The following is a 17,861-nucleotide window of genomic DNA, read 5'->3' as shown; positions in this document are numbered from 1 at the left end:
ACTTGGACTTTTGCAAGCATCATTTGCATAAATACAAAAATGGTCATAACTTGGCCAAAAATGCTCGTTTTTTAAAAATAAAAACGTTACTGTAATCTACATTGCAGCGCCTATCTGCTGCAATAGCAGATAGGGGTTGCAAAATCTGGTGACAGAGCCTCTTTAAGCCCACAATACAGGACGAAGGAAAAAAGAAAGCAAATAATAAATATTGGTAGGATAAATACAGATGGCCAATATTTGATGTATCAGTTATATTATAAAAATTTGGACTTCATACAAAAGATAAAATTTTAGCTGTGCTGCTAAAACTTCACAAAAAGACTATTCTAGATCTAAATAGATCAAATACAGTGTGTACAGGAAAAATATCTAAAATATATTCAGCACTTGTTTGATAATTCATATTTTAATAAGAACTAAAGAAACACCAGTGGCTCCGGTCCATAAAATTGGATATCTATATATAAAAAGACAACGTATAGAATTGTATTATTTGGAATCTGTACACATCTATTTCTGAAGTATTATTGAATTGTATATATGTATTTGAAAATACCAATTGTTATAGACATTGATTATTAAAGAACAGCTGCATCTAATATATCTATTAACAGTATTTTGAAACTGGTTGCAATAAACTGAAGCAATGAAAATAATAAATAAAAGAAGCTCTTGAGGAAAAGAGTTTCACAATTTGCTCCACCTGTCTAACATTCTAAAGTTATAGGTGGAATGGGTGGACTACAGCATCCAGAAAGATTCTCAAAATTAGGGTTATTTTGTTTAGAAAGACGGATGAGGGGCGACCTAATTTATTTATCAAAGGTTAATACAGAGCTCTCTCTCATGATCTACTTATACCCAGGACTGTAACTATAACAATGCGGCATCCTCTACATCTATAGGAAAGCGTTTCTACACCAACATAGAAGGGGGTTCTTTACTGTAAGAGCAGTGAGACTATGGAACGCTCTGCCAGAGGAAGTTGATACAGAGAATTCACTGAAGGAGTTCAAAAGCGGCCGGGACACTTTTCTTGAGTGTAAGAATACTACAAGTTATGTTTACTGAATTACTGTAGATGGGTAGTTGGTCCAGGGGTGTATGCGGATTGCCATCTTGGAGTCGGGAAAGAATTTTTTCCCTAAGATGAGGAAAATTGACTTTTGCCTCATGAAGGGGGGGGGGGGGGATGACGACAACATTGCGGACTTACAGGCTATATATATAAAAATTAGGAATCTGTTAATAAAGTGTCAATAACTAGGCATTTCTACTAAAATCCCTAGGCAAGGTATTAAATAACCCAATAGGATTAGTTGTGCTGAGCAGTATATGTTTTGGTTTTAATAGGCGTCAATAGCATACAGTTGCATGTGTTTGGGGCATAGGTTTAGCTAACCTATTCAAACAGTCCCGTTGAACCGATTGCCGAATGTTGTGTAAACGTAGCCTAACTGGAAATCTGACGGAATGTTGTTATAAGCGAACAAAACACACAGGGCCTAGTGCAAACTATAAGAAAAAAAACAAAACCCTGCAGTTTCCCCCATGGCAAACAATCAGATCACAGCTGTCAATTTCCAACTTGTACTTTGAAAATGTAAGCTGAACTATGATTGGTTGCTGTTGGCAGCAGCAGCTGCAAGTGACCCTCTAGTCCCGGGACAACATTTTGAATATGATGAGGTATATGCAGTAATATTACCTGGTGCCCTCCTTTTGCCCCCTTATGCCATGGATTCGCCATTTTAGGGTCCCCTCTGTGCTGTCCTAAAATGGCTGCAGTACTTCTTAGACTACGAGTCCGAGACACTATTCTCGGATTGGCCAGAGCTGCTCACGTAAGCAATTCTGTCCAATTCATGAACAGAGGGAGTGTCTTAGACTTCGTCCGAGAAGCGCTGTGACCATTTTGGGACAACACAGAGGGGACCCTAATATGGCGAATCCATGGCATAAGGGGGCAACTGGAGGGCACCAGGTAATATTACTCCATATACACCATCACATTTATAAATTTGTCTTGAGACCAGAGAGTCGCTTCAACCTGCTGCTTTCATTTTCCTTTTGAAAAAAAAAAAAGAAAAAAAAAAAAATCTGATGAAATTACGTTGCTATGGGTTACTCCATCACTTTTTCTTCAGTTATCAAAACTTTCCAGATGAAAAAACTGGCCTTATGGAGCAACCACAGTGCAGCTTTTATTTTTTCCAGAGTATTTTAAGAGATGAATGCTCAGCTGTGATTGGTAGCTATGGGCAACAGTTTTCTCTTTTTAATTTTAACAAATGAGGTCCAATGGTTGATCTCCAACGCTAATGCTTACTTATGCTAAACATACCAGACAAAATAAAATAACAGCTTACCACATTGGCAGTTTTGGCACAGGATTTTAGCGTGTGAATAGCAAAGGACGAAGTCACATTTTCCATAGATACACCGTTTACCATTACTATGCGATCTCTGGTCCTGCAGAATCCAAAGTATACATTAAGATCAGAGTGAAACGAATAAAGATAGTAAAAGTAATGTATAGAAGAACGGTACCACTGTAACAAACAGGAGATAAAATCTTGAAGTCCCAGCCAAAATATATAGTCACCCATTTTTTGTCTGCATTCTGACTTTCCCTCTACAGCCCAAGGAAATACTGGTAGGTCAGCTGGCTTCCATGAAATTGTTGTGTGGGCACATTGGCCCACATTTACTACGCCAGTCCAAGTGAAAGATAGTTGGAGTGATTTGCACTAAAAATTATTAAAAAAGGGCCTCTTTGGTATAATCCACTTCTGAGACACATAGGGAGACTCCAATCCTACCTGGACATACTGACTTTGGAGGATGTGGTGATAGAGAAGATAGTTCTGGGTTGTGTAAAAGTGACAAAGCATCAAGTTCCACCTCATTTAAAATTCCGATACTTTCAGCTTAGACATGCCCTCTGGTCGATATTTGCAGGCTATGATCTACGGTTGCGCACATCTCTAATGGAGGACTGGGTAACACAGGAGACATTAACCAAACCAATGTCCACACTCTACAAACAATTACTATGGGTCTCTTCTAATAAAATTGACAGAGTCTTAGATAGATAGCCCCAGACCCTACCCCCTAGATCTACTGAGAATCACGCGGAAATGCCGAGTGCCTTGATTGGTCCCTTGATATCAACTAGAGATCGGCTCATTCAAATCAAATTCTTCCACCAAATTTACTAAACCCCACCTAGACGGTTTAGAATGGGGAAGCTCTCCTCTCCTACATGCCCGCGTTGCCAGATTGAGGAGTGCCCAATTCTAGCTGACTTTTGGTCAGAAGTGCTAGAATTTATAGAGTTCAAAATCGGACTTCCCCGTACACTGGACCCTAAAGTCTGCTTGCTTCTCCTGGTAGAAGTTTTTATTCATAACGTCGCTACAAGATCCCTTCTGATGTTTTTATTGTTCTATGCAAAGAAGATTATTCTTCTGAACTGGAAGCAGGCTAAAGTGCCTACGTTACAAGCGTGGACTGCACTAATTCCAATCTCCCTCTTTTCAAACTCCCTTACGAAGCACGTGGATGCCTGGATAAATATTACAAATATTTTTTTCTGTAAACCAATGGTCAGCCGTTTTTGTTACATGTTGGTTTGTTTTTTTGTTAAAAAACTAAAATGCTATATAAATATGCATAGGTACATATACTATTGCTTTTATGCATCTACTGTGCTTTTCTTTTTTGTAGTACCTATGTCATCATTCTTATGTTCTCAATAAAATTTACCTTTACATTTTTTATTTTTTTATATTAAAAAGGTGCACACTTTTTTTTATAAATTTGGCACATTTTCACCTGTTAAACTGGGGGAAAAGATCAAAACTACACCTGAAGCGAGAAGATTTGCTCCAGAAATATCCACCTTTCAGTGATTTCAACTACATCTCCTTGAAGACAACACACTTTCAAATTTCTTGAGTGAAGAGAAAAGTCACAAATGTGAACAAAATCTTGTTGCATTCCCAGTTTGTAACTTTTTTTTGGCGACGTTTAAACCAGAAACTACCGTAAACGGCTTAGTAAATTTGGACTGCCATCTCCAAAGAATAATGTTGGCGCTATAGAAAGGATAAGACAAATGATAAAGCTGCACATACTGTAATCTACCATCTGCAGGCCCACCACGGACAACATCTGACACAATGACCGAGTTGTCTCCATCTGTTCTAGATGGCCGATCTCTGCCTCCAGAGATCGCAATGCCAAATCCTCTACGAGTGTCCTGTAAATAGACAAGGTGTTTTATGAAAACATGGAGACTGATTTCTATTTTTTCTTCACTGTGAATATTTTGTAAAAGTGAATAAATGATAAAGAACATCATTCTGAATATGAATGATACACAAGTTATCGAAAAGTAGCACAAACAATGTTTGCATAAATGTGGAACGTATTTCAAATAAACAACGGTAGAAAAATTACTCAGGAATACATGTAAGGCTTCGTTCACATCTGCGTCGGGGTTCCTTTCATGGGCACTGTCAGACCTTTTAGTCAGGGGAACCCATGAACGGAAACTCTAGCTCTCAGTTTGCATTACCATTGCTAATGGTTTCCACTGGTCTCTGCTCCGTAAGGCCTCAGTTTTTTTTTTACGGTATCGATAGCATAGTCTACTATGCTATTGATTTTGACAAAATCAAAACATGAACGGAACCCCGCCACAGATATTAATCTGCCTAAGGCTTCGTTCGCAAGTCTTAATTAAGGTAAATTCAAAATTCTGCTGATTTAGGCGCCATGCACACGGCCGTGCCCGCAATCAAGGGCCATGATTGCGGGCACAGTCGGACGCATTCTCGGCCCGTGCTGCCATACAAAGTATGGGGGCCCGGCCCGTAAATGTAAAAAGAACGGACATGTCCTATCTTTTGCGGTACACTTCTAAGGCCCGGACACCTTCCCGTAAATATACGGGAATGTGTCCGCGGTCAATAGAAGTCAATGGGTCCATAGTTGCTGACGATTTTTACGGTCGTGTGCATGGGGCCTTATGGTTACCGGTTGCATTTTGTTGGCATATGTCAGGCCCACATATAGGGTATATGTCTGGAACATTTCTGTCGCATATGGCTAACATACACAATTTAAGCTGTTAAGGGTGTGTCAGTCGACAAGCTAGTTGCAAAATTGTGAATGGAGCTCTAATACAGGCTGTAAATTAGGATGTGTACAAACTTACTTAGCCTTCATATACAGCCACATATCTATACAGCTATGGTTGCGATTTTACTAAATCCTTTTAACACTACGTGGTTTGGCTTATGCCTGGCATTTCTGTGGCAGTATTTATGTAAGCTGGTAATAGCTAGCTCTACAATTGGGACAGAGGCCAGGAAAAGCTGTAGTCTAACATCCACAAACATCCCAGCATATTCTGTTTAATATGCAAATATGTATTTATCATTTATTATAACTATGTCCCGTAGCGGTGTACATGGAATATATTCACTCACGCAAATTCCTTTCCCAAAGTAATGCTCACAATCTAATTACCCCATTTTAGGTACACACATACACTAGCCATGTATAAACATCATTTTATGTTGAGGTTGTCCTGGGCCAACAAACATTTGAGACACCATGCCACAAAAGCTCATAATTTTGCAATTATTCTAACATTAAGAACTGTAAAAACCATGTACATTTGGTAACCAAACAATCCTCAGCTATAATCACCTTACTCCCAAAAGAAAGGGGTACTCTGTTCCCCCCATAAGCAAGGTCCCAGAGGACCTTCATCTATCCTACATTCATTTTTGGCATAAAAAGTGTCAAAAGATGCTCTTGTTAAAGTGGCATCACATAAGTGGACAGCAATACTAAAAATGCCATGGACAGTTGGGTTATATCCTGGCACATATTTAGCATCAGTGCCTAGAAACCTTACAATATATCGTTGGTATAGACACGATTATCAGATCTAGTCATTTTTACCAGTATCTGCTAATTATCTACTTTATCAGGCGTCCTCTCGTGGTGTAAAATTAAGAGTCATTTTTGGGCCGATTCATGCCAGAGTTGTTGACAGCTACTCCCCCATACGGGATCAAACTGAACTTTTTATTTTTTGTTTTTTCCTAGCAAACCACCTTCCTTGTTCCTGCATACAGTCAATTGTTAAGATCTTCGCAACAGCCGCTGGCTGTCAATAGGTGGTCCATGTACAGCTACATATGACTTCTATTAACATAAATATAAACTGTATACAGATCAGGCCAACAAAATCGGACCTTTCTTCCATAGTATTCACATGTAAAATAACGCAAGAGACTTACCCTGGCCAGTGTGACAGTATATTGCTCCCATATTGTCATCTCCTCCATTTCAGACACCTTGTTAGAAAAGAATTACAGTATTCATTAGGGAAGAAAGTTGTACTTCCACACAAACCGCTACCTTTTCAAAAAGATCAGACGCCAAAATTTACAGCCAAGACCGTCCAACAGGCTGGATTATAGAGCAATTTAATAATAAAGTAAAAATAAGTTATCAGAGCTTACTCCTATTTTTAAGGCCCAGTTCACACAGAGTTTTGAGACATGTTTTTTTGATGCGGAAACCGCGTCGGGAAAACGCGGCAAAAAACTGCCTAAAATGCCGCGAGCGATAAACGCTCACGGGAAAAAGCGACATAACCTATCTTCGGGCATTTACACCTCTGACCTTCCATTAACATCAATGGGAGGCAGAAAAAGGGTATTTCGCCCGTGGCGCTCAATGGGCGCGAGTAAAAAACGAAGTGAAAAACGCGGCAAACGGCAGGCAGATCAAAATCTGCCTCAAAATTCCAAACGACAAAAAACTCCTTGTGAACTCAGCCTAACAGTTCCTGCCACTTACAGGGTAACTAAACGTTCAACAAACTTCTGACATCTTATAGTGACACGTCAGAAGTTTGGATTGGTGAGGTCCGAGCACGAAGACCCCCACTAATCGCTAAAATGAAGCGGCAGAAGCGCTCGTGCGAGAATTTAGCCGCTTCGTTTCTGGTCGGCTTCTTCCGGAAATCGATCTCAGAAGTTTGTTGAACGTTTAGTTACCCTTTAAATCATTTTTGGTAGGTGCATGGACAGCCCACGCCATTCCTCAGTTATTGTATAGGAGGGAAACAGCAGTAGGAGGTCTACATTGATGCGTTATTTTGTCCTTCACAATGATGGAATTCTGTCCAACAATACCACCAGAGTTGATGACCAAATCTGGTTTCTCCCTTGTTAAAACCAGTTTGGTTGTACCTAGGCCGATATTAGGCAATTATGTTATATTGCTTCATTAATAGACCTGCTGGATGCAGAAGAAATACAAAAGATACAGAAATGCAGCTGTGGGGGCAAACGCTCTGCCCTTGTGTCTCCAGCCTATGGATACACTACAGACCAGAATTCATACTACGCTAGAATTTGTCTAAAGAACACACGCTACCCTTTGGCCAAATTTTATTTATCCTTATCCAGATTACTTGCATCTGATTTTGAAAATTAAATCATTTAAGACGGTTAATAATGCAGTCCCTGCAATTTGAGCCTACATACCCTATATGGCCAAAAGTATATGGATTCCCCACCTAATAATTGAATTTGGAGGTTTCAGCCACACCAGATGCATTAATCAAGCACACAGTCATGTAATTTCCATAGACAAACATGGATAGTGGTATGGGTGATACTGAAGAACTACACTATGCCACAAGTCAGTTTGTGAAAATTCTGATCTGCTAGATCTGCCCTGGTGAATGAAGTATCTAGGAATAATAGCTCAGTCACAAAACGGTCGATCATGAAAACTCATGAAACGCTAATCTTAATAGAAAGTTGGAGTAAGATGCAACACATTCATACAAAAGCGAATGCCTCTAAATAAAGTTGTTGCATATTTTAGTCGACCATGCGCAAATGTGGCCATCCATTTTCCCCCTTCCCATCGGTAAGAAGAAGAAAAAGAAAGAAAAAAAAAAAGTATGCTCCCCTTAACGCTTTTCCCATAGTTTGGATAATGGTCCGGGGCTCGTTTTCAGATTTGGGCTAGGGCCCTTATTTGCAGTGAAGGTTATCATTAATGTCAGCATAAAAAAAAAGATATGATCCAGCACTTTGTGAAGAAATCTCAGGACTTTATTTTATAAACATTATAAATCCACCCAGCACATAAAGACAAAGGACCAGTACGCTTACGCGTTTCAAACGCCAACTGCATTCTTAGTCATAGCACCAGTTGGCGTTTCAAACAAAGTGCTGGATCATACCTTTGTGTTTTTGCTACTGTGGAAGACACCTGGGCCAGTGCGAGGTCCGTGCACTGGATCACTGAAGATGCTGGACACCGCTGAGCTGGAACAATAATTCATTTTATTATTAATGCTACAGCACGCAAAGACATTTTGGACAGTTGCATGGTATCAACTTTGTGGGAACAGTTTGGAGAAGGCCCTTTTCTGTTCCAGCAGGACTGTGCCCCAGTGCACAAAGCAAGTTCCATAAAGGCATGGGTGGGTGAGTTTGATGTGGAGGAACTCAAGTGGCATGCGCAGAGCCCTGACCTCTATCCCATTGACCGGCGATTGCAAGCCAGACCCTTTCTTCCAACGTCAGTGTCTGACCCCACAAATGCTCTTCTGGCTGAATGAGCACATTTCCCATAGACGCACTCCAAAATCTTGTGGAAAGCCTTCCCAGAAGAGCGGAAACGGTCATAGCAACAAAAGGGTGCCAACTAAATATTAACGCCAATGGCTTTGGAATGGAATGCCTAGCAAGCTGTTATAAGTGTGATGGTCCGGTATCCACATACTTTCGCCCACATAGTTTACCTCTAAACCAGTGTATTAAAAACAAAAAGGAACTACACATTTTACCACAAAAGACGACAGCAGGTAATAGTATCATATTAAAATCCATTAAAATGCAATAGCACAAGCTAATAAAGTGGCTAAACAAGTAACTAAATCCACAATGATATGTCAGACAGTTCACTTAGCATTTGGATAAATAACACATCAAAAAGATGAGTAAACGGTGACAGATTTCCTTACCTGTCTTTTAACAAGCACCCTATCCTTATACCAATTTTCAAAGTTAACCTCTTAATCTCCTTGAAGTTGTGCTGGTGAAGTTTCCTTTTAAACTGGCGCTGGTTGAGGATCGATCCTATAAACACCTTTACTTACTCCCCATTATTACGTGCTACCTGTGTATGGAAAACATGCTAGGACTTACCTGAAACCTTACTGCCATCCCGGATCCCACAATAGTCCTGACAATCTGTGTGATGCCTTAGCCAGGGGATATAGATGGGTGCACGGAGGGGGGAGGGCTACTTCCAGCCTCACCTGCACACTTGTGTTTTTCTCCAGAAGGTGCCCTCCCACAGTGACACAGGAAGGCATATTTAGAAGGCGGGGAGTCAGGACGGGAAGCAGGTGGAAAGCAGAGTAAATAAGGAGGGATAAGGTGTCTTTCTAGGACTACAGTGACATGTATATGTGGTTAGTCACTTTCAGCAACACCCGGGGAATGACATTCCTGTGTGTGAACAGCGATTTATTTGATCATATTGCATGGCTTATGGTTTCAATGATTTTATTCTTTGTGGCTCATAGCGTAGCCAAGACATGCAGATCAAGAGTTTCCTTACTGCGCGGATACATGATACACTATAGTTGTTATTATAGGACACCAAGCTGTAGTACTGCTATGCGGTTAAAGGGACGTTAAAGTCTACAGTTTATAGAAGTGCAGTGCTTAACAAGAGCTGCTAATATTATTTACCAACATGAACGTAAGTGTGGGGAAGTAGTGATCATGGGGCAGTGGTATACAGACTTATCAGTAATCCTACTGAACAACATTACAGTCTTATCCTATAGTGGCTGATAACAGGGAACCCTAAGGCTGTGTTCACATCACCTTTCCGCTGAAGGGTTCCGTCTGAGGTTGCTGTCAGGTTAACCCCTCAACGGAAACCTTAGCTTCCGTTTCCCTCACCATTGATAAGCAAGCGCCGACCACTGACACAGCTTGTTGATCGGCGCTCGTTTGCTCCTGTCAAAAGGAGATAGTATGGGCACTCGTTACTCCGATCCCTCGTCCTCATACATCGTTATGTCAGCAGCGCATCTCTGTTGACAACGATAATATTTAAGACATTTAAAACTATATGTTCTGCCGATGAATGACCGTTTCTGTAAACAGGGCAATTATCGGGAACGAGTATTCTATGAACGCTCGTTTGCCAGATAATTGGCCGGTGTAAAAGGGCCTTAAGATCTATCTACACATAGAAATAATTACAACGATCTAGAATGCATGACAATTTACACTTTTAGTAGTATTAACTGCTGTCGTCATTATTATCAGATCTCACCATTATCTGACTGGAATACAAATTTTACTGAGGCAATTATTTATTTTTTCTTCAAAAACTGCACTGTTCACTCCGAAATAGAAATTCCTTCTGATCATTTGATCAGCCGACAAGCTTAGGCTCGAACGCATTTTTTCGTTTTGTATTCAGTTTATAACTGAAGCCACAACGCGCTCTCAGATCCACCGTGTGACGGTTACCACTGGTGCCCGATGTACCACATAGACCATCTCACAGCATACATTTTTTCCGGGATGCCTATGCAGAGAAAACCAGTCGACTTAGACTGATGTATATCAGACTAACAAAGCCCAAAACAACTGAATAGAGCCCTAAGAATAGGTTTCGCGTATACACTAAAAGTAGGGTTCTAACGTAATGTTAGAGTCTAACAGTTTCTGTCTGCAAATAAAATGATCTTCCATACTGACCTAAAGATTTATCAGATTATACATTTTATACTTTAGATACCATTGGACGTCACTCATGCACATTAAAGTTGGCCATACACACCAATTTCAGTGGCAACCTGATGGCAGATGTTGGATTACAACATGCCAATCCTACGATTGTTGACAAGCTGACTGTGAATGTTTATGGTGGGGACAGAAGAAATAACTGATAGTCAAACAAGCATAAAGGTGCCCAAGATGAGAATTTATGTTTATTGAGGAGTTGGGAGAATTAGAATGGGTATGGCCACCTTCAGCCATCTCATGAGTATGGCCAGCAGTTTCCTTCAGACACTTATCCTGGTCTGATCTCTGCAGAAATATATGGTAAATCAGGAAAGGGACATACACAGCTACATTTACTACATACAAGAATTGTATAATGACAATTGACAGAAAAATTTATACAGGCCACATACATTTTCTCACCAATGAGACCACCTCATCTCTCCATTTTTCCTATCATTACACACTGGTAATATGCCCTATAATTTTTGGTCTTTTTGGATGAATACTTGTATGGTGGTGTGTGTGTGTGTGTGTGTGTGTGTGGGGGGGGGGGGGGGGTGTAAACAAACTACTATTCAGTTTTGTGTCTCATTGTATAGCAAACAGAGAAGTGACTGTCCAGCCCATCTATTGTTTTAGATCACACAATACGGCTGCCTAATTGTACAAACATAATGTCACATTTCCTGTTAATATGGGTGAATCAGAAGAATTGAAGAGGATGGGAAGTGTAGTTGTTCAATGGGCACCTCACCCATGCTACATAGTAAACAGCAATGTTCTGTCACTCAACTCAACATTAACCCCTTCCCTCTTTGGCCGCTTTTGACCTTCCTGATAGAGCCTCAATTTTCAAATCTGACAGGTTTCACTTTATGTGGTAACAACTTCGGAATGCTTTCACCTATCCAAGTGATTCTGAGATTGTTTTCTCGTGACACATTGGACTTTATGTTACTGGCAAAATTTGCTCGATACATTCAGTATTTGTGAAAAACACCAAAATTTAGCAAAAAATTGCAAAAATGCTCATTTTTCTAAATGTAAATGTATCTGCTTGTAAGACAGGCAGTTATACCACACAAAATAGTCGCTAATTAACATCCTCCATATGTCTAAATTGGCATTGTTTTTTGAACATACTTTTATTTTTCTAGGACGTTAGCAGCAATTTCTCACATTTTCAAGAAAATGTCAAAAGGCTATTTTTACAGAGGCCATTTACGTTGTGAAGTGGCTTTGAGGGCCTTATATATTAGAAACCCCCAATAAGTCACCCCATTTTATAAACTTCATCCCTCAAGGTATTCAAAACAGCATTTAGACAGTTTCTTAACCCTTTATAGGTTTCACAGGAATTAAAACATAGTAGAGGTGAAACTTAAAAATTTCATCTTTTTTTGTAGAAATTAATAGTCAATTTTTTTTTGTAACAGAAGATTTTACCAAAGAAACGCAACTCCATATTTATTGCCCAGGTTCTGCAGGTTTAGGAAATATCCCACATGTAGGCGTAGTGTGGTAATAGACTGAAGCACCGGCCTCAGAAGCAAAGCAGTACCTAGAGGATTTTGGGTCTTTTTTTTAGAATATATTTTATGCACAATGTCAGGTTTGAAGAGGTCTTTGTAGTGCCAAAACAGTAGAAATGCCCCAAAAGTGACCCCATTTGGGAAACTACACCCCTCAAGGAAATTATCTAGGGGTATAGTGAACATTTTCACCCCACAGGTTCATTGCAGAAATTAATGGAAGTAGGCCATAAAAATTTAAATTACATTTTTTCAAAGAAATGTAGGTGTAGCTAATTTTTTTTATTTATTTCCACAAAGACTAAAAGGAAAAAACAGCACCGCAAAATTTGTAAAGTAATTTCTCCCGAGTAAAACAATACCCCACGAGGTCATAAACGGCGGCTTTGGACACACGCCAGTGCTTAGAAGTGAAAGAGCGATATCTGGCTTTTGGTGCTCAAATTTAGAAGGAATGGTTTGCGGAGGCCATGTCGTATTTGCAAAGCCCCTGAGGGGACAAAATAGTGGAAACCCCCCACAGGTGACCCCATTTTTGAAACTACACCCATTGAGGAAATGATCTAGAGGTAAAGTGAGTATTTTGACCGCACAGGTTTTTTGCAGAAATTATTGGAATTAGGCCGTAAAAGTTATAATCTACATTTTTTCCAAGAAAATGTAGGTTTAGCTATTTTTTATTTCCACAACGACTAAAGGAAAAAAAGCACCGCAAAATTTGTAAAGCAATTTCTCCCGGAGTATGGCAATATCCCATATGTGGTAATAAACTGCTTTCTGGGCACACAGTAGGGCTCAGAAGGGAAGGAGTGCGATTTGGCTATTGGAGTGCAAATTTTACTGGATTGGTTTTTGGGCGCTATGTCGCATTTGCAAGTGACCACATTTTGTCACCTAGGGGTGAAGTAAGCATGTTAACCCCGCAGGTTTTGCAGAAATTAATGTGCGCTCGATGTTGCAGAGTGAAAATGGGATTTTTTCCATAGATATGCCAATATGTGGTGCCCAGCTTGTGCCACCATAACAAGACAGCTCTCTGATTATTCTGCGGTGTTTCCCGGTTTTAGAAACACCCTACTTGTGGCCCTAATCTTTTGCCTGGACATTTGACAGGTCTCAGGAGTGAAAGAGTACCATGTAAAATTGAGGCCTAATTTGGCGACATATAAAGTATTGGTTCACAGTTGCAGAGGCTCTGATGTGAAATAATAAAAGAAACCCCTGACAAGTGACGCCATTTTGGAAACTGCACCACTCAAGGCATTTATTAAGAGGTGTAGTGAGCATCTTCACCCCACAGGTCTTTTTCATAAAATGATTGTGCTGCGGAAGGTGAAAAGTAAAAATTTAAATTTTTCCCTAGATATGCTACTTCAGTGGCTATTATGTCGTGCCCAGCTTGTGCCACTAGAGACACACACCCCAAAAATTGTTAAAAGGGTTCTCCCGGGTATGGCAACACCATATATGTGGAAGTAAACTGCTGTTTGGGCACGCTGTAGGGTTCAGAGGGGAGGGAGCACCATTTGGCTCTTGGAGCGTGGATTTGCTCGGTAGATTTGTTTGAGTATTGCTGGTGTTTTCGTTTATAATGTGGGGGCATATGTAAGCTGGGCAGAGTACATAAGGGGCATAGTCAGGTGGTGTAATAATGGGGTAAACAATAAAATAATCCATGGATGTGTGTTACACTGTGAAGCAATCCTTTCTGCACAGGCCGGTTTCGCACTGATAAATGGTGTCCTTTCTTATCCCCCTTTTGGTCCACACTCCGAACCTTTGTAGTTTGGGGAATTTTGCTGGGAAGCATTGTCCTGGTATAATACGGACGCCCTCGCTTCCAGCGGAAATGTTTGGGCCCTACCCTTCGTGGTTCCCTAATTTTAGGACCTTCATAATTCGCCTCTTGAAAAAGAAATGTTCCCCTCGGGCCGGCACAACTGCATATTTTTTATTTCCCGACTTATGGAAGCCTTAACTAATTTTATTTTTTCATAGACGTAGTGATATGAGGGCTATTTTTTTGCATGACGAGATGTAGTTATTATTGGTACCGTTTTGGGGTATAAGCGACTTTTTGATCACTTTTTATCCTATTTTTTGGCAGGCATACGATTCCGGCGATACCAAATTTATAGCATTTTATTATGTTTTACAACTTTTTGCACAATAAAATTACTTTTGTAAAAAGAATGTACTTTTTCTGTCGCCAAGTTGTGAGAACCATAAAGTTTTAAAGGAAGGGTGTCGCGAAAAAAATAAATATATTTATAATCAATTTGCTTTTAGTGTTTTATTTAAAAAAAATAAAAAATTTATGTGTGTGTCTCTTTTTTTTTTATTTTCTAACTTTTTCTTCACTATGGGGGGGCTGCCATTTTTCTTTCATCTCCGTATGTGTCGATTAAAGGGAATGTGTCACTAGAATTTATTTTTTTTTTTTAGTTAAACAGTTAGTGTATAAGTGATTAAACATTGTTCAAATTTTTTAAATTTTTTCACAAGTCAGGAAATATTATAAATTAGATTCTAATTTATAACATTTCCCAGTGCTGGTCACTAGAGGGAGCAATTCCCAAAATTGCAGCATTGGCATGTGGTAAAGCAACCACATTGCTTTATGCTGCAAAATTTGAGGAGAGACACTCGCTCTAGTGAGCTCACAGAATCCCCCCTCCTTTATCCTGGCTAGTGCCAGGAGAAAGGAGGGGGTTGAATGGTCAAACCTCCTACACTGTGTGCCACCATTCCCTTTAACTTTTTTGTCTATTGAGCTGTATGAGGGCTTGTTTATTTGCGAGACGAGCTATAGTTTTTATTGGTACCATTTTTGTATAAATGCAACTTTTTGATCACTTTTTATTCCAATATGTGTAGGGCAAAGTTACCAAAAAACAGAAATTCTGGTATTGTTTTTTACACCGTTCACCGCGTGGAATAAATAACATAATATTTTTATCGTTGAGGCGGTTACAGATGCGGCGATACCAAATATGTATGGTTTATTTTTTCCAATAATAAAAGGACTTGATAAGGGAACAGGGCAATTGTGTCTTATTTTATTACTTGAAACTTTTAATTATACGGTTTTAAAACTTTTTTTTTTTTTACACTTGAAGGGTCCAACTATCAGATATTTTTTTTTTCTAATAAATTGCACTATGTAGTGCAATGTATTAGATCTGTCAGGCATACACTGACAGCAAGCCGATTAGGCTTCGCCTCCCGGCGGGGCCTAATCGGCTTCCGTAATTGCAGAGCAGGAGGCCATTGTTAGGCTTCCTGTTGCCATAGCAGCATCGGCAGCCCTGATTGCATAGCAGGGAAGGCGATCTGCTAGCAACCTCTAAGATGCAGCGATCGCTGCAACAAAGGGGTTAATGGCAGGGCAACGAAGGGGTTAATGGCAGGGATCGGAGCTAGCTCCGGTTCGTGCCGTTACATGTGGATGTCAGCTGTAACATACAGCTCATATCCACCGCTGACGCCGGCTCAGCTCCTGAGCCGACGCCAGCTCAGCTCCTGAGCCGACGCCAGCTCAGCTCCTGAGCCGACGCCGGCTCAGCTCCTGAGCCGACGCCGGCTCAGCTCCTGAGCCGACGCCGGCTCAGCTCCTGAGCCGACGCCGGCTCAGCTCCTGAGCCGACGCCGGCTCAGCTCCTGAGCCGACGCCGGCTCAGCTCCTGAGCCGACGCCGGCTCAGCTCCTGAGCCGACGCCGGCTCAGCTCCTGAGCCGACGCCGGCTCAGCTCCTGAGCCGACGCCGGCTCAGCTCCTGAGCCGACGCCGGCTCAGCTCCTGAGCCGACGCCGGCTCAGCTCCTGAGCCGACGCCGGCTCAGCTCCTGAGCCGACGCCGGCTCAGCTCCTGAGCCGACGCCGGCTCAGCTCCTGAGCCGACGCCGGCTCAGCTCCTGAGCCGACGCCGGCTCAGCTCCTGAGCCGACGCCGGCTCAGCTCCTGAGCCGACGCCGGCTCAGCTCCTGAGCCGACGCCGGCTCAGCTCCTGAGCCGACGCCGGCTCAGCTCCTGAGCCGACGCCGGCTCAGCTCCTGAGCCGACGCCGGCTCAGCTCCTGAGCCGACGCCGGCTCAGCTCCTGAGCCGACGCCGGCTCAGCTCCTGAGCCGACGCCGGCTCAGCTCCTGAGCCGACGCCGGCTCAGCTCCTGAGCCGACGCCGGCTCAGCTCCTGAGCCGACGCCGGCTCAGCTCCTGAGCCGACGCCGGCTCAGCTCCTGAGCCGACGCCGGCTCAGCTCCTGAGCCGACGCCGGCTCAGCTCCTGAGCCGACGCCGGCTCAGCTCCTGAGCCGACGCCGGCTCAGCTCCTGAGCCGGCGCCATATCGCCGTCGGCTACGGAAGCCTTTATAGGCTCCGCCGCCGGGTGGTTCCTGGAATGCTTCCGTGCTAGGCAGACCGGGAGGCCAGTATTAGGCCTCCGGTTGCCATTGCAGCCACTGGAACCCCGGCAATTTCATTGCTGGAGTTCCGATGAGCTGCAAACAGCTTAAATGCAGCGATCGCGTTTTGCTCTTTCTTCCTGCATTTGGGTCTGTGCCATCCCATTGAAATCATTGGGAGGCAGAAAGAGTTTTTCGCAGCGTCTTTTGCCCGCAGCGCTCAATGGCCGCAAGAAACGCGGCAAGAAACGGAGAGGCAGATTTTAACCTTCCTGCAAATTCCTGAAGGCTGATTTCACATAGCATTTTGCTGCATTATTCATGGCGTTTTTAACTGCTTTTTCAAGCAGTTTTATGTGTGGCCAGATACATTAAAGTCTATAGTAAAATATCAAATGCACTAAACACTACTGCGTTTTGGTTTGTGGCGTTTGAGGCAATTTTGTGGTTAGTGGCGTTTTTTTTCCGAAATGCAGCATGCTCTGGGTATTGCATTTTTTCCATAAATTCTCTATAGGACTTCCAAAACGAAAAAAAAAAAAAAAAAGAAAAGCGTATACAAAATGACACTAAATGAAAAACGCCACAAAAAAAATTAAATTTAAAACTTCTAGTGTTGCAGTTTAAAACGCCAGCAAAATAGCTTGTGTGCGCAAAGTGGACCTTAACATATGAGCAGCTGTTTTAATAACACGTCACTTTCAAAAGCTGCAGACTTTAGGTTTAGGCTTCGTTCACATCGGCGTTGGGGTTCCGTCAGACCTTTCCGTCAGGGGAACCCACAAACGGAAACCATAGCTTTCCATTTGCATTACCATTGTATTCAATGGTAACACATCCGTTGCTAATGGTTTCCGTTTGTCTCCGCCATGGATTGTGCCAAAAAAACGGAAACGTGGTGGAACGTAGTCGACTGTTCTATTGTTTCCACCAAAAAACAGAAACCCTATGGAAAGAAGAAAAACGGAAACCATTAGCAACGGAAGAGTTACCATTCAATGGTAATGCAAACGGAAAACGATGGTAAAAAACGTGCATAAGTCTGTCAGTGTGCATTGCGT

The 17,861-nt window shown here is 41.8% G+C and overlaps 1 protein-coding gene across 2 annotated transcripts in view; it reads right to left on the bottom strand.

Moving 5' to 3' along the window:
* TJP3 (tight junction protein 3) overlaps positions 1 to 17,861 on the bottom strand; it is a 78,631-nt gene that overhangs the window by 41,578 nt on the left and 19,192 nt on the right. The window contains exons 1-4 of one of the 2 annotated variants that reach the window (XM_075864122.1): positions 9,261 to 9,348; positions 6,324 to 6,380; positions 4,143 to 4,267; positions 2,373 to 2,475 (exon numbers count right to left, since the gene is read on the bottom strand). In XM_075864122.1, coding sequence (XP_075720237.1) covers positions 2,373 to 2,475; positions 4,143 to 4,267; positions 6,324 to 6,380; positions 9,261 to 9,278 — 303 coding nt within the window. In that variant the 5' untranslated portion in view covers positions 9,279 to 9,348. Of the gene's footprint in view, positions 1 to 2,372; positions 2,476 to 4,142; positions 4,268 to 6,323; positions 6,381 to 9,260; positions 9,349 to 17,861 lie in introns of those variants that run through there. The other variant, XM_075864130.1, reaches the window with a different exon arrangement.

This window comes from Rhinoderma darwinii, chromosome 1, assembly GCF_050947455.1.
Source record: "Rhinoderma darwinii isolate aRhiDar2 chromosome 1, aRhiDar2.hap1, whole genome shotgun sequence".
Lineage (NCBI taxonomy): Eukaryota > Metazoa > Chordata > Amphibia > Anura > Rhinodermatidae > Rhinoderma > Rhinoderma darwinii.
The sequence above is the reverse complement of the archived record's forward strand: the minus strand, read 5'-3'. Positions and strand labels throughout refer to the sequence as shown.